This window comes from Streptopelia decaocto (assembly GCF_964273445.1).
Source record: "Streptopelia decaocto genome assembly, chromosome: Z".
In the NCBI taxonomy this organism is placed as follows: Eukaryota; Metazoa; Chordata; class Aves; order Columbiformes; family Columbidae; genus Streptopelia; species Streptopelia decaocto.
Genome location: NC_138657.1, coordinates 60,987,292 through 61,010,360, shown reverse-complemented (window position 1 = coordinate 61,010,360; position 23,069 = coordinate 60,987,292). Strand labels below are relative to the sequence as shown.

Here is a 23,069-nt window from a genome sequence, read left to right as displayed (position 1 = left end):
GCCATTGGGCTGATTACTACATCACTGCTTACTATGCGTTTTTTGAGTCATTTATTGGAGTGGTCCATTAATGTTACGTTCTGCTAAGAAGGCACAGACATCTCTGATCCACATTAAAGACGCTGGTGAGACAGGAGAGGAAAGCTCCACTGCATAGAGGACTTGCTGAATCTTCAGCATTTCCCCATGCAGATTGGGAATCAGGCAATACTGCAACTTGGAAGTGGTACAATGGGGAAGAAGCATAAGCAACAACCAGGTAACTATAGAAATGAGTTTTATTTTGTAAAAAGTTATAAAATGAATATTGTACAAAAATAAAGTCTGTAGAGAACTTTGGTTGATTAACACAAATGACTGAGACATAAATTGCAGGTGAAGTAAAAACTCCAGAGAAGCACACTCCTGTCTTCAGTAAGGTCTAAAAAATGAAAAAAAAAATCACAAACTTTACCCTTTTGTACTTTGAACATAGTGATTTGCTTTAGTTGCAGACTCTTCAAGCTGTGCAGAAAATGCTTTGGGGCAAATTTTCTGCAAGCAGGGCAAGTGAAAACACTCCTCTGAGTACTGCTCCTGGTCAACTGCCCAACAGCCCAGCCGACCCTCAGCTTAGCAAGCTTCTACTGCCCAAATGATGCCGATACCTGTCATGGTATCAGCTGTACCACTCCTGCCCAGCGTGGAGGGTAACATATCCCCATGGCAGTGCGAGAATGGACCTCGCGGGTGGGCTCCGGGGCTGCCCTCCATCTGCCCAGGAAAGCAGTGGAGGTTGGGGCTAAATCACATTTCATACACCTGGCACATCTTTCTATGCCTGTTCTGGAATTTTTTGACCTCTAGACCCTTCTTCTGTGGCACTCCGTGAGGCCCAGGGCAAAATAAGTATGAAGAGCCGTTGCATGCATGAGATAAAAGGTCAGACCATTGGGTTTTGGTTTTTCAGCAGGGATTTTTTTTCTTCCTGTTGTTTTTGTGGGAGTTGATGCTTCACTGGTTGTCAGGTATGTCTAGTGACCTGCATGGTGCTCCTTCAGGAAAAAAAATCTCCAGGAGAGCTTGCATTAGCGGCTGTCTTTGCTGTACAACCTCCCTCATCCTAAGGAAACTCAGACTGTTCTGCTGCATGGGTATGATCCTGTAACATTTCAGCAAATTATACAAAACATGTTGGTTATTTAACACAATTTTTTACCGTCAGGCTATATTAAATCCAGAGCTAACTAGTAAGAGGGATTTAACCGCTTCTATATGGAAATATGGAAGGAAAAGCTTAAATAAATATAACAAGAAATTATAAAGCTAGATGTGATTATTTTCCATTTGTCCATAGTTATATGAGGTCAGTTGGCAAAACGTGTGACAAAAATATGTGGCTACATTTAAAATACGACTAGAATTAGTTTTTCTAACAAATTGCTAATGTTGAGCCAAGTCCTGCGGCCCTCACTCATCCAGAGCCATTGCTGCTCCTGTACATGTATGACTGCAGTAATTTTCAAAAGTATTAGTGAACCGGAGGAAGGGCTGCAGGCTTCAGCACTATATTTTGTGAACATAATCAGGATTTTGTTTAAAAGAAAAAAAAAAGGTAAAGTAAGTGATTTTTTGCATTCAAGTGAACACTTTCTATCAAATCATGGACCGTTGTTCCCAACTTCATTGTCTCTCTATATCTTCCAAGCACCTTCTACTTTGGCACCTTTGAAAAGAAACTTCAATAAATAAGGAAAGGAGACTCATTACTGAACTGTAATAAATAACAATAACTTAATTGCAATAAATATCTTCTGTATATTTATGTCTCTGAATGGATGCATTGCATCAAGTAGTCTCTGCTCACTCACAATGACCAAATAGAAATGTAGTTACACAAGTGACGTTACTCCTTTGTAAACCAAAATAAACACATTTTGTGTAGGCAGGGCTTGTTATTTCTCTTATTATCCTAAGAAGACGTGCTTAAAAACTCAACTTGTTTTCATAGGTAGCAGAAGAATGAAATCCTACACTGGTTTTGAAGAAACACGAGGTGGAAATAACCAAACCTAACCAGTAAGTGGAACTGTTTTGCTTCACAACGATACCAGCCCTAGAGAACTTGAACCTGGGAATTTTGATATTTGCCCAATGTCATCTTACTTATGAAGTTAATCTTGTTATAGTTTACAAGATGTCCTAAGTGCCTAGGAACCACACTGCAATAAGCAGTAGCACAATGTATCTTTCAGTAAAGCTGAGGGCACAGGGGATGAGTAAGGTACTCCTAAGCTACTTCTTGGCTAAGCCTCCTGGCACAGATGGTATAACTACAACACAGCATGGTATGGCAGGGTTGTGTTTTTAAGCACATTCCTCATGGATTTGAGTCTCACTGATGGTGGACTGTGTCAAACGGGACAGGGAGCACGCATGCCATCCAGCTGTCGGCATCTCCACCTGAGCTTTTACATACTTTCCCGTAGGACGTCAAAAGCCTCCATCCTCCTATGCCACCTCATGCACCCCAGGTTCTCATGACCCCTCATGCTGCGTTCTTGGTCCTTTTTTCTCCATTCTGAGCAGACATATCCCCAGGAACCTTGGTCCCTCTCCTTAGCAGGAATGCAAAACTGGAGCTGCCTCTGGCCTGCAGCCATCAGACGCAGCCACACCTTTTTGCGGAATGTTTTTTCAGTATGTGGTAAACCAGGTTATCGTCCAAAAAAGACAGGTCATCATCAAAGGCTGTGGGTCTGCAACAAGCTTGCCTCACTTTGTCAGTGACTAGTTTTTTCTTTCTGGTTAGGTTTTTTAAAATTTTGTCATACGTGGTTTCGGCTGCATCACAAGATCCACTGCAATACCGGAAAATTAGCTCTTCTTTGGTTTCATATCCCAAATCCAAGTCAGTCACGTTTAAGTGTATTTCTGTTAAGACACATCCCCGATTTTTGCCCTTTTGATTCCTCCTTCCCTTTTTGCTGGAATTCTCTATGTTTGTGGCTGCACTCTGCCGGTTTCTCTCCCGCCTAGAAAAAATCGGAGTCTGTTTATCCGGCGACCTCCTCAGTCTTTTAATGGTGGCTTGGATAAAGTCCACCACCTCATCAAACTGATCTGGATAGTCCTCTGGCATATTAGCTGTTTGGGAAAGAGAGAAAAGGCTTTGTCACATGTCAGTTGTCATTAAATTTGTCCATCTGTGGCTCAAAAACATTAGATGCATGCAAGCTGCTCTGCCCATCACTTCAGAGTGCACACCCTGGACCCACAGAAATCAGAGAGAATTTGGAATGGTTTAGATCATCATGAAAACTCATTTGGGGAAAAATAAATGAGATATGTATGTATCTCTGTAGGAGTCCGCTGATGCTTGGTAGCACTCCAGGATATCTTTCAATATTGAATGAACCCTGTTAAAATTGATGGAAGGAAAAGCATGTCATGATATGAATATTTGTTAATGGGGGGTGAAGATACTGTAGAGAGGTTATACAGGCTATTCCCAGCAAAGCAGCAGAAGGACGAGGTTTCTTTAAAGCAATTTTGTGATTATAATTGTTAATTATCGTCTTTTCACACCAGCAGTGGTTAGTATTGCCAAAGTCACCTATCAATAAGGTTTTCGGGAAGGACAGAAAGAGGAATTTCCTGGGGTACCAGGCTAAGCTATTATTCCCGTCTGAGTGCCTGCTTTTTTACGGCTTCTAGGAGATAATTATTATGAGAACTTTTGAAAAATTTCTCATGAAAGTATTTTGTATCACAAGATGCTGATTAGACTGAGTAGAAATAGGTCAGAATATAAGTATTATGTTAATTTTCAAGGGAAATGTTATTAATGCATTTTCTTTTTATGAAGTTAAAATACCTATTTCATTTTTCACTTGATATATAACAGTGATAAATTATTCAAGTAAATTAAGTTTTCAAGTCAATGAAATGTTTTGATATGAGTAGAATGAAACTTTTCAAGGAGAGTGAAATTGAACATGTTCTGAAATGTTCTCAGATTTCAGCTGTTCAGCATGATTTGGAAAAAATCACGTTTTTAAATCTTTAAACTTCCCACAGACTAAATCCCTCACTGTTACCTGCTCTAGTGAATCCAGTGATTTAATGGAGGGTCAGGCTGTCAGGAGCCTGTGTGTAGGTGCCCTTATGTTGTATTATTAATGACTATCTTTTAAACACATAAACTACCATGCAGTATTGAGGGTTTTTTTCTCATTCATTTTGCCAAAAATCAAGACTTTAGGACTCCCTTCCTTTGCAGTAAGACCTAAGAAGATGCTTCTTTCTGTGCTTAAGTCCTAAGTGCCCACCCATGTAACAGACCACTGTTATGCACCTGGCCCTGCACGTACAGGAGCTCCACCTCCAGAAAGAGCCCTAGAAATACCCCAGGAACTGCAAACATTGGGAAAGGTGATACCCAACAGAGTGGACCTGGCCAGAGGCTGGTACCTCAATGAAGCCACAAAGACTCTCACCAGGTCAGGTGCTGAAATAGGAACAGATCCTTAGGCAAGGCTCAGTGCCGCATTTCCCTGATGAGCACAGTAACACACAGAAGCGCTGATGGGAGACCAGGCAGCACATGTACCCAGCCCACACGTGGTGGCATGGACTCTGTTCACAGTGGACAGGAAGACTCCAGGCTGCCTCCTATTACTTATATTCTCAATAGAAGCACCAAATACACAGGAGATGAGGGCAGCAGGATCTTAACTCAGTGCAAAAATGTGCTGAAACATAGTCCATCTGCACCTAAGGAGGAACATAGACCCCGCCCTGAAGCAGTCACATCCTAGAGGCCCCCCTTCATTACAAACAGTGATGAATCAGAAGTATATGGTTTATCATAGATGCATCCAGCAAAATAGCATAGACTGGTAAAAGAGTAATGAAGGCAAGAAATGTTGTACCTTTACATAATGAGGTGGCACATGGGAAGCAGGATCCTATAGAGTTTGGGACTGAGAAAAGTGAATTACATTGTGTTTTACAGATAGCCATGCTAAAGGCAACAATCTTGCAAACCAGGAATTGTCCAAAGACATGAAGAAGGGATGGCTGCTGTCTACACAGCTATATGAGACCTGAACAAGGCAAGACCCTGCACCAAGCTTCATTTTCCTGTGACAACAATGGTAAGTGCACTCTTCTTGTACTCCTCTATCATTACCTCTGTAGCAGGTACCAAAATATGCAGTATGAGCCATACCTACTGGAGTGGGTATCTTGGATAGATGTGTACACTGCATGCACCACCAAACTCTTTTGCAGGACAGGCTGGTGTGCCTACACCCTGCAAATACTGCCCTACTGAGTAAGGTCTGGGTCAAGGCAATGGGGTAGACACTTTGCTAGACTCAGTTAAGCAAGATGACCCCCAAGGAACTGTCATAGCCCCCATTCGTCAAGTACAAGCTTGGCCATAGCACAGATACAGATGGAGAGGAGTTTGGCTGGAGGCATTTGTTGCTATGGGACTTGGGTGCCTTCTAGGTTTCTTGCACAGAAAGTAGGTTTCTTAGTTTATAACCCAATAAGGGAAGGATGTGGCCCTGAGGAGGCAGCTCTAGCTGTGCCATTCTCCCCTCTCAAATTACCCCTCTCATACTACTGTGACTAGCCCAGTCCACACCTCTGTCTCATACTGCTGGCCCAACCCCTGTAGCAACAGTATGATGCAGTGAGATATTGGCTATGGAAAGTGAAATACAATTGTCAGGGAAGCATACTCGGGTCTAACGAAATTCATGCAGTGGTCATCTATCAGAAAGGGGCAGGGAGATTGTTACAGGGAGACCCAACCTATATGTGGAGATTATTGCTGGCAACCTTCAGCCTCATACTTATCGCAAGCCTGGTATGCTGCCAGTGCAGTGAGGGAAGTAAGTGTCCCCCACCTAAGAAGGGAGAAACAAAACTGTGGATTACCTGAAGAGATAACAACCCAACTAAGCACGTAATTTTTAAACTGCTTGCAATTTGGGTGTAAAAATACCACCTACCCCTGTGACAGTGCTATATGAAGGGGTCTACTTTGGTTAAATATTAATCAGACAGTTAAAGGGCTCAAGCACTGGTCTGCCCAAGCCAATCCAAATATGCTCTGGAGGGTAGATAAAGAGGAGAAAAGGCCCATGTTGTAGGCTGCGTCACTGCTCAGAGCCCACACTGACATCCATCCTGGTCCATGTGTGATCATTACTCCAAGTGCACCAAGGGAGCTAATGCTGCTGAAAGCCTTCTGCACTGCAAGTGGCCTGTGATATTTAAGGTTGGGGAAAACCACCACAGAGGAGCTCTGTGCAGTGCTGCTAATGTAGGTATGGGGTGTCAGCATTGCAGACGGTAGAAGCAGTAGGGCAAAAGTAGATCAAGTATTCAAGCCAACTGCATATCCAACTAGAGAAGCCTTATCTACACCCATGGACTTGCTGCAACCACAAAACGGGGTAATTGGCAGCATGACTGATCCTGCTAATCTCACTGGGGCTCCAATACAAGCCATGCAAGAAGTGTTCCAAGCTGTAACCTGGGATGAGGTGTGCATGGCTGAAAGGTCTAATGGAGCTGGGGATCCCTGCTCAGCTCATCCCTTATTGCAACATCAGGCACTTGGGACACTTATTGGGAGGGATGCCAGCACTATGAGTAAGATGAATGCCAATTTTCTGTTCCAAGGGTGGACTTCCCCTTCAGCCCAGGGAACTGGAAAATATCCCAAGCAGATATCCAAATCTGTTAATAGGACTGCTGCAGTGACTCCTGGTATTTGGAGGTTACATCACTGGAGCAGACACAAGGCACATGGGTGATATTAGAGAACAACTGGGAACACTGGGCACAGAGGCCTCCTCAAGAAAATGTGCTGGACCTATTGACCCTGGTCGGCATCTGCCCACCTACAACTACGCATGCTGTTACGTGGCTGTGTAGCTACGCCTCATCAACACAATGGCAGCTCCATTACTGGGCTATTCTGAGTCCTTGCAAGTTGCTGTAAGCAACAACACCCTCTGCTTGTGGAGCCCCCAACCAGTCATGGTCAATGCAACAATGTTCTTTTTGCCAGCTTCCAACTGGACTGTCAATGTAGCCCAAGTTTGCTTCCACAGTTTAGCACTGTTTGAGGAACACCTCCAATTCTTGTATGACTATGAATTATTATACAATCCCACAAAGCCAAGTTTCAACACAAACTCGGCAGCATGGGTCTGTGCTCTCAATACTGCAACCAGCACAGCTGGACCCAGCAGCCACTGAACCATGGACCCAAGCAATGGGGCTCATACTGATAGGATGTGGCTGGGTGCTCATTTTCTGCTGCTTAATGAAGCATAGTCATCAGCATGACTACAAACAGTCACTAGGAGTGGCTCACAGGAGTCTGAAGGAAACCTTGATAGCCAGAAATGAAGTCAGAGTTGACTGAGCAGCCAATGCCAAGGTGCCAGTCACGACTCAGTAGGGATGTTCAGCTGCCCAATAAGTATGGGTGCGAAACCTGAGAGACTGAAAGAAAATGGTGCAAAAAAAACCCTGAAGTAGGACACTGATCAACCAACTGGAAATGCCAGCATTAGGACCACGCATGATGGGCTGAAACAAGGCACTAGAGGTAAGTGCTGAGGAAGCTACAACCAGACATCACACATGAATAAGCAATAATCACTGACCAAGGACTAAAGACTATAAAAGCCTAGTGGACAGAAGGGAAGGTGGAGAAGACTGACAGAAGGGCCAACCCATCTTGATGGCCAGTCGGTAGATGTGCTCCAGGGATGCCAAGGCTTCTCCGCACCTCAGCCACCACATGCTGAGCACTTGTTTGGTCTCTCCACTGTGGTAAGTGCTGTTGGGGATGAAGGGCGTGCTGACCTGAGCTGTGTGGCCAGGGAACACCACTGGACTCATAGGGGCTGCCTTGGCATCAAGGGCTGTTTTGTAACCTGAATAAAGCCACTCAATTGAGGGGTACTTAGTTACCCGTCTGTCTCCAACACAGTTTAGAAAATGTTTGCCGTCTCAGAATGTTGGTCAACAGCCTGGCAGCTTTGCTTCTCTAATACTGCATGGGCCGTGTGCCTTGACTCTGCAGCAGGCAGATCTTTCCATGGGGATTTCACACCCCTGGGAGAAGCATATATTATTATCCCTTCGTGTAACATACACAGTTTTCACATGTGTATATATGTATTCACACATACACACATACAAATACATCTAATTATACACACACTTATACACACCCATATTTTTTCAAAACAAACTAGTTTACTGACAACACTTGCCATCTGGTGGAAAAGCTGAGACAACAAACACATGACAGATGCCTGTCATGCTGTACAGAGTGCCAGCAGAAAATGCCCAGATACTACAGCAATAAAAGCAGTAAAGTTCTCTGAGCAGTAGTCCCTGGTCCCAAGGTGTGAAGGAATTAGAATTTAAAAATCCAAAGCCTCTTAGGATAGGACAGGAGGGGATGGAACAGGATGGGACATCCCACAACAGCATGTGCTCAGTATAGGTTAGTGAAGATTGGCTCACACGTTATGCACCTCAAAGCAGGTGTTTCCCAGGGGAAAGCACCATATGTCCTGGAAATGTAAAATCCTCCCTCAGGGAATATGAAGCCTCTTTGTATCTTGTGCACAGCATGATGAAAAGGCTCACAGACCCCACTGAGGCAGTGCAATGGGCTGAGCCCTGCCACTTAAGACTATAGTGCCATGAACGCTCACAAGACTGAAACAGAGTCAGAAGGTTTTGTTTGGGTTTTATGTCACGTTTCTGAAAGCTGAGTCCTGACCATGCAGCTCCCCAGAGAAATCCCTTGAAGGCAGGCTGCATGTGGGCACGTGCATACATTTTTGCATCGCCTTTGCCTAGCACCCCACCTGCGTGGGGTACGTGTGTCCTGCTCCCACCTATCTTGTCCTTCTGCAGCTCCCTTCTGTGCTCCCCCTGTCAGTGCTGTGCCAAGAACCTGACTACCCAGCCATGAACAGGCAGAGCCTTTTCCTCTGGTGGCAACCAGAAAATGAGTCCGCTTTCTAGCGCTGGTGTTATCACCAGTTGGAGCTATGGATGGCATCCCATGTGCCAGTCTGCCTCTGGGCACTTTCTGTCTCCCACGTCCAGCTGAACCAGGCCTTTTCCTCTGTTGGGAGTTTCTCACATGACCAGAAAATGAATTTAAAAAGCAAAGAAGAACAAAACATCACAGGACTGGTGCACATGGGAATCTAGAAGAGTGACGAGGCTGAGGGCAGAGTTTGTGAACAGCAGATGTCCAGAACTTCAGGAGTCAAGCAAAAAAACAAGAAATGAGACTCATTTAAAACAGAACCAAAAAAAAAAACCCATACAAAACAAACAAAAAAACCCCACACAAACCAAAAAAAAAAAAACCCAAACAAATATATGCATTTCTGCTTGCAGTTTGAATGCTGTTCGCTTGCTTTCTGAAGCCTTAGGGTACACTCAGATCACAGTTTTGACCCAACCTCTTGGGTTAGGAACACCCCTCTTGAATGCAAACTGAAATTTTCACCTCACTGCTGCTCTCTGGAACCTGAAGCTTTGACCTGCCCACCCCTGAGCACAGTCCCTGTCCCCTGGGCACTGCAGAAGCTGGCAGCACATATGGGTGCGGGATCCTGCAGCTGAACACCTGTGGTGCTCCCCACTGGCCTCTGCAGAAAGCCACCTCGGAGCTGTGCTTCAGGCACACAAGGAAATGTGCCTTCCTCTGGGCATCTTCTCTGCTGCAAAGCCCCCAGAGCCTGCCTTTGCACTGCCAATTAATTAGAGACACCATGTGCCAGCAGGACCAGGATCCGATGCCTGCGCTTATACAGTTTTCAGATAGACTTCTACATAAAACAGGTCTAAACTCATCACATTCTCAAGAAAACTATCTCCATTAAGGAAAAATGGCCGATTTATTTCTATCTGTTCAAATGTGATCACAGTTACATTTTATAAAACTATTCCTTTGATTTCAATAGCAACAGATTTACTTTAAAGCCAAATATTCCCCCACAGTGGAAGTAACCCAGCATGGTAGAGCAAGAAACCCTCAGTTTGTACCTGATCACAAATTGATTTCAGTGGGAACAGATGGATCTTCAGCTTTTGAGAAAAAAATCCAGTTACTCATTTTGGTGCCTGGTTATGATTTAAAAGGCTAACTACAGTCTATTCTGATCTTCTGACCATGCTGTCTATTATGGTTTACAAGAAAAACTTAAATTCTATTAATTGGAAAATAATAATTTACATAAGTGGGTTTCCTTTTTATTTTTAATCTCATTAAACTTGACGTTTTACATTATCTCAAACTGTTTGTACTTCGTGGAATACTTTTCCATACTGATCTCAGGAAAATGTAATCACATAAGGTATACTAAAAATTATAAAATTAGATTTTTGCTTTATATTGTAGCTTTTATGCATGCTTTTGTGGCAGTGTATAGCATCAAAATATCAGGTCAAACATTTAATAAAATTACCAGGATATTTCCTTTAAGCACAGTTGTCTTTTGATTAGAAAAGTTCAAACAGCAGCATTCAGACTCTAGTTTAAAGTATAAAGTTCAGGGGGGTAAGCCAGCTCATTATAATGGTAAGCATTATTTAGAAAATTCAGATCTACATCTGTGTTGGGATCAAATGGTCCTTTTTCAAAAACAGTTCTGGTACTTTAATATAGGCCCCTCACAAGTAAAACATTTTAACTTCCTCATTATGTTTTAAGTTTCCTCCAAAGTTATACTCACAAAGATGTTTCTTCTCAGATCATTTGCTAGTGGGAAATAGACAACTAAAGTGTCTCTGACAGTGACTGCAGTCAATCACCCTCTTTTTTTTTGTTGCTTATGAAGATTAATCTGGGATACAATTAATTAATTAACTAATTTTGTGTTTAGCTTGCTTTGCAGTAGTGTTTTCAGGTACTTATTATAGTGGACATGGCCCCTCCGAACACAGAATCCCTTCATCTCACACCATGAACACATACTTCAAGAGACCCTTGGAGTAATGTGTTTGTGGAAATGCAACTTTAGTGAGGTTAAAATTACTAATGTGGTGATCATTCTGCTGAAATATTTTTCATGTAAAACAAAGCTGCCTATCATGCAGGCATCAAAGCAAATGCTGGTGTTAAAAATAGTTAGGCTGAAAGGTTTTCAGGATTTAAACTAATTATTCTCTAAGGCATGACTTTGCTTTCATGCCTTCCATGAAGATCCGTGAGGCTAAGAGTGAAATGGAAACCAGTCAGTTCTGTCCATTAGGAAATGGAACAACAAACACATCATGGTCAGCTCGTTTTTAAATGTTTAATACAGTTCACTGTATTCACTGTATTCAGTGAGGTTCACTACCTCATTCCCTGCCGCACCAGCTCTCAAGGACATGCTGTGTCCCCCCCTCCGACTCAGGAAGCCCTCAGAAATAGTGCCTCTCATCCTTGTCACTTGTCCCTCATCAAGATAAAGAGTTAAGTACCCTGGAGGATGGCTCCAGGGCCACTCACACTGATCAGGTACAATAAGGAAGCACTGGAAAAAAGGCACAGGGTTAACCTCCTTGATGTGTTTGCTCCAAAAGAGTGGCTGAGTTTTGAGTTTGTAGCTCACTAGTTAACCTTGCCGCTTCCCATGTGTTGGTCCTAACCGCAAATCTGCGAAGTACTTTGTATTTCACACTGCCATGCTTGGCCGTGCTTCCCCTCACATCCTTTGCCTGCTTTGTTGCAGGTATGAAATGCCGGTTCCCACCAGAATAAAGAGAAGGAATAACAGGACCATGCTAATTGCTGCCAGCTGAGGGAATTTCCTGAGAGCAGGGGAAAACAGCAAAGTCAGATAAACCTGGTGAAGTAAAGGAAGATCCTGCCTGACTTTGGGCTGGCACTCAGGGCCAAGCTGCTCCTCTGGCCTCTCTGGGGTAGGCAAAGGGTCTCATCTGGTAGTCAGGCAGCAAAGGAGCAGCAAGAGGATGTGGTCCTACCTCTGATTCAGAGCTTGGAAACACCAGCTCATCAGCATCTGCTGTTCACCACCTTTTCACCAATAAGTAAATTCAAGCCTGTGAGGGCTTCAGAGTTATAAAAGAATACGTCCCAGGGTTTTCCCCAACCACATCCAGTAAGAGAAAGTCCCACAGCACTTCACTCTTAACACACTTCTATACCTGGACAGATTACTGTCTGTAAGGACTCCCTGAAAGCTCACTGGTCCTAATGTAACTGAAGAGGAATGTGTTAGCTGGGTTTGCTTTTGCAAGTTATACCTAAAGCTTTCTTTGGCTGGCCTTATTATATCTTTGTATTTAATCCACCAGCATTTATGAGCCTATATCTCCTTCCTTTGGACACAGCTTCAACTATTTGAGAGTGTCTCAATTTTTCTTTTAATAGCCTGCTATATCCAGCTGTTTTGTTCTTGCTGCTTCCTCTTGCCCTCTCTCAAGTCTCCAATGGAGGCAAATAGATGTCACCTAACATGCAATCTACAAATACATTTAAACTCCTCCCCTGTTCTTCTGAGGCAACTTATTTTAAAAAAAGGAGGTACTGTGTAAATTTGATCACAGCTTCACAGGACCTCTTGGCTTGTTTTGCTCCAGGAGGTGCATTAAATCTAACTACATCATTGTCACCATTCCAGAGTATCATTTGGGCAATAGGACACCACATCCACAGACTATTCAGAAGCAAGAAAAGGCTTGTTACTCCTACTGAGGGGTGTGGAGCGGATGGCTTTTCGGTGGTTGCTCTTGAGGTTTTGTGGCAGCTCCCGCAGCAGCTGCCAGCACCCATTGGCACCAGGGCCTTTTTGTACAAGGCTGTGTGGGCACTCAAGCACCCAAAAAGCAGTCTCTGCATCTCAAAAAGTTATGGCATAAAGACTGTAAAAGGGGAAAAAAGAAGAAGCGGCAGTGCTCTCCCTGAAGGCAGTGGTGGAGCAGGAGCCAAACCTGGGTGACACACATACCTGCCTGTTGCCTTCTCACTAAGACCTTGTACCACTTCAAATCCATACCATGCTGAGTAAATATCCAGCTTCCCAGTAAAATCTGGGTTTATGTTTAATATTTGGTTTTGTCCCAACCCTATAGAGCCTCAAATGAGTATGTATGAGTGGTACCTGAAACCTGTGACCCCTATTAGCAAGAAGGCATGCAGCCAGCTAACAGGCAAGGCATTGAGACTTTAAAGGAGGAAATACTGTTGGTATTAAAAATAAAGTCTCTTTAGCAATCCTGGTGCAGACATGATCCAGCCCAGCCCTCACGCGACATGAGTAAAACCCCACATCGGTCACTAGCCCCACCTTAGTCCCAGCTCACTGAATAGGAAGAGCAGTCCTAAACAAATAACAGCAACTGTTCCTGGGCTCCCTGTGCTCTTACAGTACATCTCCTGTTGGGTTTTAGGGGTGTTCCCAAGGAACAAGCACAGGCAGCAAAGCAGCAGGAAGGGATGCTGTCCCACTCTCTTCCCCAGAGGCAGCAAAGCAGAGCCATCTGGGCAAAACCATGGCATTTCAATGTGTTTACAATGGGAATGATATAAAAAGATTAACATTGCAGCTTGGAAAATGCTACTATTATTATAACAATCAGTCCCTGGCTCTAGTGCAGGTGCTACGTGCTCTGCTGCAGAAGGTCTCATGTTGGGATGCGTGGACCACGGCCTGCCAGACAGCACTGGCGTGTGCTCAGAAGAGCAAGCTCCTTGCCAGCTGCTATGCTGGATCCTCACCTCCCTGTCAGAATTCTCCTGAGTAATTGCTGGTTTTGCCAATGAAATCTTATGTGCTTGGGATGGGAGCGAAGATCATCCAGGTGTTTGTATGTAGCTTTTTAGTTAAAGGGGACATGACCAACGTACCTCTGAAAACATGGCCACTTGAGAAGTTTTGGTATACTGCTGTATCAATGTCTGGCCCCAACACAGGAAAGCAAATATTTTGGTTTCAGTGTTTAGTTCTTCTGAAAATTATTCCTGTCCAATAATCATTAAAGCATTTGTACAGGTCCCACTGACTTCAAAGACATGTACCTGCAGGTTTCAGCTCAAGTGCTGTACCAACACACACAACCTAAATATCTGCTAAGTCATACAATGTGGTTTTATTCCTTAAAAAGAATGCTGATATTTGAAATGCCTCACATAATTAATTTTATGTCCTTGATCTTAAACCCAGTCATACTCTAATGTATATTTTGTGTCTCAATTCTTCATTTGTACCTGTCTCAAACAAAAAAAATCAATTCCACTTCCTTTCTTCTCTTTGTAATCAGGACTGGACTTCCAAGAAACATTGAAATCTTTCAGTTGTCAAAAATTACCATTCTGCAGTGTCCACCAGCACTAATGCGGCAGTGGCCTATTTAGATGTCTGATGATCCTGAACATGGCTATAATGCAATATTTATTATTCCTCACTTATTAATTTATTACTTGCCCTTAACTTATTACCTCATAAGTATGAGAATCCACAAGTGTAGTTATGTGGGGTTTGGCCTGTATACTACAAGTTTTAAGTTGCAGTTGCTTGATAGTGTGCACAGGGTACAAAGATTGGATATTTGCACTTGGAAAGACATGGACCTGTTGGAGTGGGTCCAGAGGAGGGCCACAAAAATGATCAGAGGGTTGGAACACCTCTCCTACAAGGACAGGCTGAGACAGTTGGGGGTTGTTTAACCTGGAGAAGAGAAGGCTTTGAGAAGATCTGACTGCAGCCTTTCAGTGCTTAAAAGGGCCCTATAAGAAAGATTGGGGCAGACTTTTTAGCAGGGCCTGTTGAGACAGGACAAGGGGTAATGATTTTAAACTAAAGGAGAGGAGTTTCAGGCTAGACATGAGGAATAAATTTTTTACAGTGAGGGTGGTGAAACACTGGAACCATTGCCCAGAGAGGTGGTCGATGCCCCATCCCTGAAGACATTCAAGGCCAGGCTGGAGGGGGCTCTGAGCAACCTGATCTGGTTGAAGATGTCCCTGTCCATTGCAGGGGGGTTGGTCTAGATGACCTTTAAAGGTCCATTCCAATCCAAACTATTCTATTCTATGATCCATCCCATATCATCTGCAGTTATGGGGGATGGGACTCAATAACCCCAATGGCTTCCCTCAGCCTCTGTAACTTCAAATATTTTAAACCTACTTTATGCAGTCTTAATCAGGAACATTTACAAATTTACACTCAGAATTTGCAAAGACATCACGACATATCAATCTGCAGATCCTCTTCTGCAGGAGGATAATGCCTCCTCCATCAATTCATCAATAGTCACTACACAGCTGAATTCTTCAGCCTTACAAAAGAAGGGTTTTGCAGCTTGTCATCTGTAGACCCTGAACAGAAGTATTTCTAAAGTATAGTGAAGAGGCCTATGAAAGGTCACCAAGAAGAGCATGTTCAGGTATGTTATCTAGCAACTCACACCTGAAAAACATCTGAAAGTAGCCACACTTCCACTGGGAAATTTCTGAGGTCCCTAAATTGAAAAGCAGCAAAGACATAAACCTTTAAACAAAGGATAACTCTTAAAATGACAATAAAACCATATTATCTTGCATTTAAGTCCTTTTCCCCTTAAGGCCCAGAATACCCTTCACAGGAGTATATTCAGTAGTTATACCTGAGACTGCGGAGAAATTGGCTTCTAGGGCAACATGCATCTGGCCTTAATTGGATGTGTCCTGTTCTTTCTTTTTCTAGAAATTTGCCCATGAATGGGTGAACTTGAATGACTGAGATTTCTAAATGCCTAGATAACCTGGGTGTGCCCATGCAAACAAACTTGACTAAATATATGCTGGCCCAGGGGCACAGGCACACTTGGTGTGACACTGGGTGGATGCACCAGCTGTACTGGATACACACAGATCAAATGATGCAGTGTGGCACCTGCTCGGTGTGGCAAATACCTGTCCCATGCATTGGATTTACAGTGCATGAACCGGTTTCCTCTGTAGCTTCTCGACGTCTTATACTAAAGCACATATGCCACACCATAGGTGTGTTGAGCAGGAAAGCCTGGACAGAAGCATGAGAGTTCTGGTTTGTAACACTAAATGTGCCTAATAAATATTGTAAGGAAGGAAATGTAGCTGGAAGTATAATTTAATACTGATTTTGCCTTAAAGAGCCCTACAATATCACCATTTATTTGAGATACTTTCCATATTATTGATAATGTTGCAGCTAAATGCAGCAACTTAACATTAAATACCCCTTAGTAGAGTTATGAAGAATTTTTCACAGACGTATAATGCACATGTACCACCGTGTGTTACAGCATAACAAACATACCAAAGGAGCTCCAACGTCAAATGACCATCCAATGGCAATAGAGTAACTCAGACGTTATAATGCAAAACAACACCTTTTCCTCCTATTAGGAGGGAAAACCCCACAGTGAAATTTTTCATTTAATTCTACATGCTTACCACTAGTTCTTACTAAAGGTGCTCACTGGATTAAGAGACTATATAACATAGCTTGGATCTGAAGAAATTCCAGTCCCCATGTACATGTTGATTTTGACCATACAGCAGCAACAGTTACAAATGTATTTGCTGGGAACTGCATATAAGTCAAACTAAGTGTTTGGCTCCCTCTGCACTGTCATGCTTCTGAAGCTGCTGACTTCATATTTAGTTTATAATAATTTGGTTTATATTTGTTCTATTCACAGGTGCTATTTAAGCTAATTTTGTCCTTCCCCCAGCAAACTGTAGCATGAAGGAAACAAAGAAAGGATTTTCTAACCTTGCAAACTCTGCAGCTACTCTTCTTTGTATGAAATAAGATGTCCCATGAACACTGATGCTTCAACACTTACAAACATTGAATTAATCTGAAATGCACTGCACTTATGGAGGCTACCCTCACCCCAGCCGCCAGGCCAGTAAAAAATGCAGGAGACTGCAATTGCCAACATCCTTTACCATCTCTCGTTACTGCCCTGAACAGCAAAGGTCAGCACATTACACCTGATCAGCCTAGGAGGTTAGGACCTTGCCTGTCGGCTGCAATGAAGGAAGGTTTTGAGCTAATCTGAAAGGGATGAGGTAGCACCAGGTGACCTCAGAGCACTTTGCAGAGAAAGCAATCCTATCAAATGAGAACATTAAAAGGTGTCAAGGGCCTTGGAAAACAGATCAGTACTCCAGCTGGGTGTTTGACTTGGCCTTAGGAGCAGGACTTGATCTCACAACTCTACAATCACCCACTGCAAATGGTGTATGGGAGACCTGACCTCCCTGGAGTAAAAGCAATGCACACCTTGGAGCACAACTCCTACTCCCCACTCAGCCTGCATGGGGATTGCTTTAGGGGAGAGTAGTGCACCCCTCTTCGAACACACACAGCACCCCGTCCTGCTAAGCCTACACACTGCCCTACACAGATGAGTCCATGCGGATGATGGCACTCACACTGCTTTGTGAGCTGCCTCCTACAAAGGTACTTAGCGAAGCAGCAGACCAACAGTATCCACAGCGATATTAATACATGGCAGGTCCACCAGCAGATGAACCAGAGAGCTGCAAGCATGCCTGCATGCTCATGCCACACTGCCCTCTGCTTCTAAGAAAAACCTCAAAGAGAAGAGGGAAGTCTATGTGGTGTAGACATGACTCCTCTTGTGTACATCATCCTATGTTTTACGTGTGTTGATGATTATGTGCCACCAAATGGAAAGTGAAAAGAAACAAACATAACAACACTGATGGTGGTGACTCTTAGCAAATTGCTGCTGCAGTGGGAAGGCAGCGATTTGCCCAGATAGGATCAGCCTCATGGGCTCTGTGTTTGCAGACTGCTCTCCAGACACTACAGACTTTTAAATCAATTAAAAACAACGTAAAAGTGAATCAAAGCATTTCACTCTCTCTTGCAGGGAGACCTTTCTGCAGGTCTCCCCTGACTCATCTGACTTGGCAATGTAGCAGAAAGAAGAGTTTCTGACTTCTGGGCACCGGTGATATGTAAACTGCTGACATCCAAATACCACAGGAACTCCCTGGGTTTTCCCCGATATCTGTTGTGAAGAACAGTACAGCTTGCTTTTCCTTTGCAGCCAAGCCTGTTTATTCATGATCTGCAGGGTTATGAGATCAAGACCAAACACAGCCCTTTCTCAAATGACTGTTCTGGGCAATAACCTGCAACGCAGCTCTGCTTGGCAAAGCCTATATCTGTGCCCTGGAAACAGATTTCTGGAAGAGGCTGTCTGTTGATACTACCACAGCTCAGGTAAAACACAGGTCATCTTTCTTCCCACTTCTTGTTTACCAATCCACAGGAAAAACAGGAGGAAATGATGAGAAGTTTTGGACACTAGAACAGACAAGACTGCAAGTCCTGCCCATCCCCTCAAGCTGCTGTGGAGAAACCAACTCACCAGGAACCATATTCCCAGAAGTAAGTTTCAATATGAAAGCTGGCATTCCACAAATATTATCATGCTGTAAAGATGAAGCATTAATGTCCTTCCACCCTGTAGCTTCTGCAAGAGCTGCAAACTGACTGATGCCACTTTCCCTCTAATGCTCTCATTGCCACTTGCACTGCAGCAAGCCCATGCGGAGAGACCAGGACAGCGGCCTGCAAAGCTGATCACTGCCTTTCATAGGATGGTACCTAGCCCACCACACAGCTAACCATGGAGAAGAAGACGTGACAGCCCTGCAGCCCTGGCAGGCTGGAGCCCTGGGAGGAAGCACTTTTGGCTGACCTCCCTACACAGAGGGGTTGAAAGGACATCAGGGGTTGCAGGTCTGTGAGTGGCAGGAGCCTGGACTGGGACAGGCGGGGGCAGCAGCCAGGAAAGATTTCAGCAAGGGTGGAAACACAAGCAAGAAAAGGAAGGAGAGAAGACTAAATGGGGAAGGATATACATCTGTGTGTGTGGGGACAGACAGGAGATGGGTCTTGGGGAGGGGATGAAAGCGGAGTCACGGCACATGATTCCCTGCTTGGTGCCTCCGCACAGCTCACAGAGAAACAAGAGCGGGGCTGTCCGTGGCTGAAGGCACGGCAGGCGCAGGGAAAGGACATGCCTCCAGATAAGGAGATAAAAATGAATCCCAACTATTGGATACTGTCTGCATCCTGCAATGACCTAAAGAGAGAGGGCTGAGCAAGGGCAAAGGGAGAAACCTCTGAGCTTTGTCTCTGCCTTCGCTAAGTGAACATCTTTACAATTCATGTGACTATTTTGTCTCTTCTTAATGAGTCATATTAACTCTCACTTTAAAAAGCCACCAGAGTTAGCATACGTTCACATACCGCTGTGAAAATCCTGTATCTGCTATTGTAGGAGACCTATTATTAGCGAGGTATTATTATTATCTGTCATTTGGATGGTAAGCTGTCTTACTGTGAGCTGGTTCATGTGGATTGTTCTGCATCAGGCTCCTAACCCTGCCACTGCTACTCTTCTGTAAATTTCCATGCGGACAAACTGATGTTGGGATCAGGATCCAAGGAGGATTTAATGAAACTCAGCAGCACTCCAGAATGTGTACAGTGCCTCCCATCATGGAGCCCAATCTCCATTGGGACTGGCGCCCACTACAGACAGTGAATAATTGCATTGGCAGGTCTCAGCAGGGAGAGGAGGCTGAAGCAGTGGGGAAGGAGTTTCAGTGCCTGCACTGCAAGATGCAGGTACCTTATCCTCCTCCCAGCTCCTCTGCATGCAATTAACTTTCCCATCTCTCCGGGTTTTTAATCCAAAAGGATCTTACGACTGCCAGGAAAGAAAGTCTGAAGGTGTGGGAAACAAGGGACATTGACTTTGCAATTGCCAACTCCAAGCTTTGGAGGATGACTTGATTTGGAGCTGCTGGAGTCAGACCGGAGTCAGTGACCCTGCCTGGGAGAGAAGTGAGAGCAGAAAGTGGGGAGGTCCTTTCCTCACCCTGATGTCTGGGCAAAGGGGAGCAGGTTTAGCAAGACAGACAGCAGTGGCTAGAAAGGGGAATGTTTCTTACAGTCACTGTGCACAGCATAGGGATGCAGCAGGCTGATGGGGGAGAGATCGTCTTCAGGCCCCTCTACCACTGAAGGGGACCCCTTGGGAGGCATCTTACCAGTCGGCAGGGGCAAGGTGGAGACCGTGTTGAGCAGCACCACACAGACAGCCACAACATCCCATAACTTCATCTTAGATTTCCTTCCAACACAGGCCCCTGGCAGAGAGGAGAGGCAAGGTTAGCCCCCAGCTGCTGTGCTCCCCCAGACCTGCCCCCTCCCTGCCACCCCTGAGACAAAGCTGGACAGTGTCACAACGCAGATCAGTCTGGTCCACCCTGGCCAGGTCTAGGGACAGTGCAGGGAGAAACAACCTGTGCCCAGCTCAGCCTCTCATCGCTATTGCCTCTCAGAGCAAGTGAGGTGGGCTCTCCCCAGTGGGCAGTGTGGGACAGGGAGGCAGAGAGTGGCCTTTGGTCACTCTGTGTGCAACACAGCTGCTTTGAGGGATGTGGGTAGGCAGGTCCCAGGAGCCTGAGCCTAGGGATGTAGGGGTGTGACCACGTCTCTGTGCTGGCAGACAGGTCACCTTGTGCTTGTCCTTCCCCAGTGCCCGAGTGGCGCCAGGGCACCTGTCCCTGGTCTGGGCCAGGGTTGACAGGGCTCATCTGGGGTGCGGGGCTGCGCAGATTTGTCATGCTACAGGCAAACTTCCTTTTCCCTTCTCCTTTCCCCTTCTCTTCTCCTTTTCCCTTTCCCTTTTTCTCTTTCCTTTTTCCCCTCCATATTTTCTTCTTCTCTTTCCCCTTTCCCATCCCCCTTCCAGTCCTTTTTCCTTTCCCTCTTTTTTTTTTTTTTTTTTTTGTTTTCTCTCTTCACTTTCCTCTTTACTTGTCACCTTTCCCTATCCTCTTTGGTTCCCTTCCTTTTCCTTTCCCCTGTCCCTTTCTCTTCCCCCTTCTCTTCTCATTTCCCTTTCTCCTTGTTTCAATATTTCCCTTGTCCTTCCTTTTTGTTTCTTCTTTTCCCTTTCACCTTTGTTTCCATCTCCCTTTCTCTTAATTTTCCTATCCTTTTTCTTTCCATTTCCTCTTCGTTTGCCGCTTGTTTCCCACTCCTTCTCTTTGTTTCGTTCTCCCCCTCTACTTTTCATTTTCTTTATTTTCCTGCTCCTCTTTTCTCATTTCCCTTTCTTTCTCCTCTCTCCTTTCCCTTTCCTTCTCCTTTTCCCTTCCCTTTCCCTTTTTCTTCTCTGCCCCTCGCTCTCTGGCCGCCCCGCCCGCAGCCAGTCACGGCACGCACCCGATGCCCGCCGCCCAGGGATGACAGCTGCCCCCAGCCCGGTTCAGACCGGACCGGACGGCGGCACTGGGCAGTGTCCGGCTGGGGGTGCTGCCCCGCCGGGGGGCCCCGCGGCGGCCCCGGTTCCCGCAGCGGGGTTCGGGAAGCGCCCGCCGCCCGATGCGCGCCTTCCTCGCCGGCCGCTGCCTTCGCACCTCGCCGGCTCTGGTGGGCTGCAGGGCGGCCCTGTGCTCCCAGGGAGGGTGCCCGACCCGGCCCGCCCGCCCCGTCGCGGCCCCCGCCTCACCCTCACCTGCGAGCTGGTCTCGTCGGACCCGAGATGGACATTAACGCCGGGGAGCCGAGCAGCTGCCGGCCGGGCGATGCATGTGGGCCAGGTCGGGGTCCGACCGTCGGGATCCTCTTTGCGCGAGGTGAGGGAGACGTATGGAGAAGGGGGAACAAGGTTGCAACCTGGATGGAGGCAGAGGGGACCCGCCAGCACAAGCGCCAGCGGCCTCCCCCGCCGCAGGTGCTGTGGCCGCGGCAAGAGCAGCGCCGCGGGGGTCTCCGGCCCCGGAGCCGCGCTCAGCAGCGGCGGGAGCGGCCCGAGGCGCGGGGAGCGCCGCCTGGCAGTGGGAGCTGGCTCTGGGTGCTGCTCTTGGGACCCTGCCTGGAAATCTGAGAAAGACACTCCATCAACAACTGCGGGGAGTCAGATGAAGACATCAGGGCTCCTGTAACGCCAGCTGGTCCAGCACCGCGGGGAGCCGCGCACTGCTCGGACACGCACGCAACGGCGGGAAGGAAGAAAAAAAAAGAAAGAAAAAAAGCCCACCCAGCTGAGGAGGGGAGCGGTGGAAAAAAAAAAAAAACAAAAAAAAAAACAACAACGAAATAAAAAGGAAAAAAAACCACAACCCAACCCCTCTCAGCCTGCTGGGATAATCAGAGGCCGGCGCCGGGATTTGTAGAGCCGGTAGCAGCAGCAGCAGTAGCGAGGCTTCCTCCTCCAGATCGGGGGTCCCGTCGCGGCGAAGGCTTAGATCCAAGCGGGGAGCGTGGCGGGAACGGCGGGAGGCCGGGCCGGTGCCGGGGAGCGCCCGTTCTGGTTGCCCCGGCTGGGCCTGGGCGCGCCCGGCTCCCCGGGCGCCGGCGGGGCTGGGCGGGTGGGGGCGCGGGGCAGGGCGAGGCACGGGGGGCGCCGCACCCGCGGGGCGGAGGGGAGCGCGGAGCCGGACGCGCGGACGCGGGGGTTTTGCCAGGGCGACTCGGCGCCGCAGATGGATTTATAGGGCCCTTTGGCAGTGACGCGCCCTCCGCTGATTCGCTTTCAGACCCAAACACACGCTGGCCCCCCGCACCGGACCCCGCGGAGCCTCCAAATATCTCCCGGCTGAAGTCACCGGCCCGACATACCGTGGGCTGCGCGGCCGCCGGCGCAGCCCCGCGGCACCCGCTGGCCCCGCGGCGGCGGCGGGGCCGGGCCGGGCCAGGGTAACCCAACACCGCGTGGCTCCCCAGCACCGCTCCTCCGCGCTCCCGCTGCCGGCCGCCCCCCGCCGTGGACGAACGGACGGACGGACCGACCGACGGCGGCGGAACGGCCACCCTCCTTGCCGCCCCTTGGCCGCAGGTGCCGCCGGCGCGGGCCCCCCGCCGGCAGCCGCGCTGCGCTACGGGTCCCCTCCGCGCAGCTCGGCCCCTGTACGGAGGACGGCGGTTTGACTCGCCGGAGGCCGCTGCAAAGTCGCTGTAAACAGTCTCGGCTTTCAGCCCTGC

At 46.7% G+C, this 23,069-nt stretch overlaps 1 protein-coding gene across 2 annotated transcripts; it reads right to left on the bottom strand.

The window, feature by feature from the left end:
• Positions 1–260: 260 nt before the first annotated feature.
• GDNF (glial cell derived neurotrophic factor) lies at positions 261–21,740 on the bottom strand. Of its 2 annotated transcripts, none has more exons than XM_082074979.1 (3): positions 21,601–21,740; positions 20,027–20,224; positions 261–3,126 (listed from the first exon to the last, which is right to left on the bottom strand). In XM_082074979.1, the coding sequence occupies exons 2-3, from the start codon at positions 20,196–20,198 to the stop codon at positions 2,642–2,644; spliced, it is 657 nt and encodes a 218-aa protein (XP_081931105.1). In that variant the 5' UTR covers positions 20,199–20,224; positions 21,601–21,740; the 3' UTR covers positions 261–2,641. The 2 variants fall into 2 exon arrangements, with proteins under 2 accessions (XP_081931105.1, XP_081931106.1); XM_082074980.1 differs by having other exon boundaries at positions 20,126–20,224.
• Between the last annotated feature and the right edge of the window lie 1,329 nt (positions 21,741–23,069).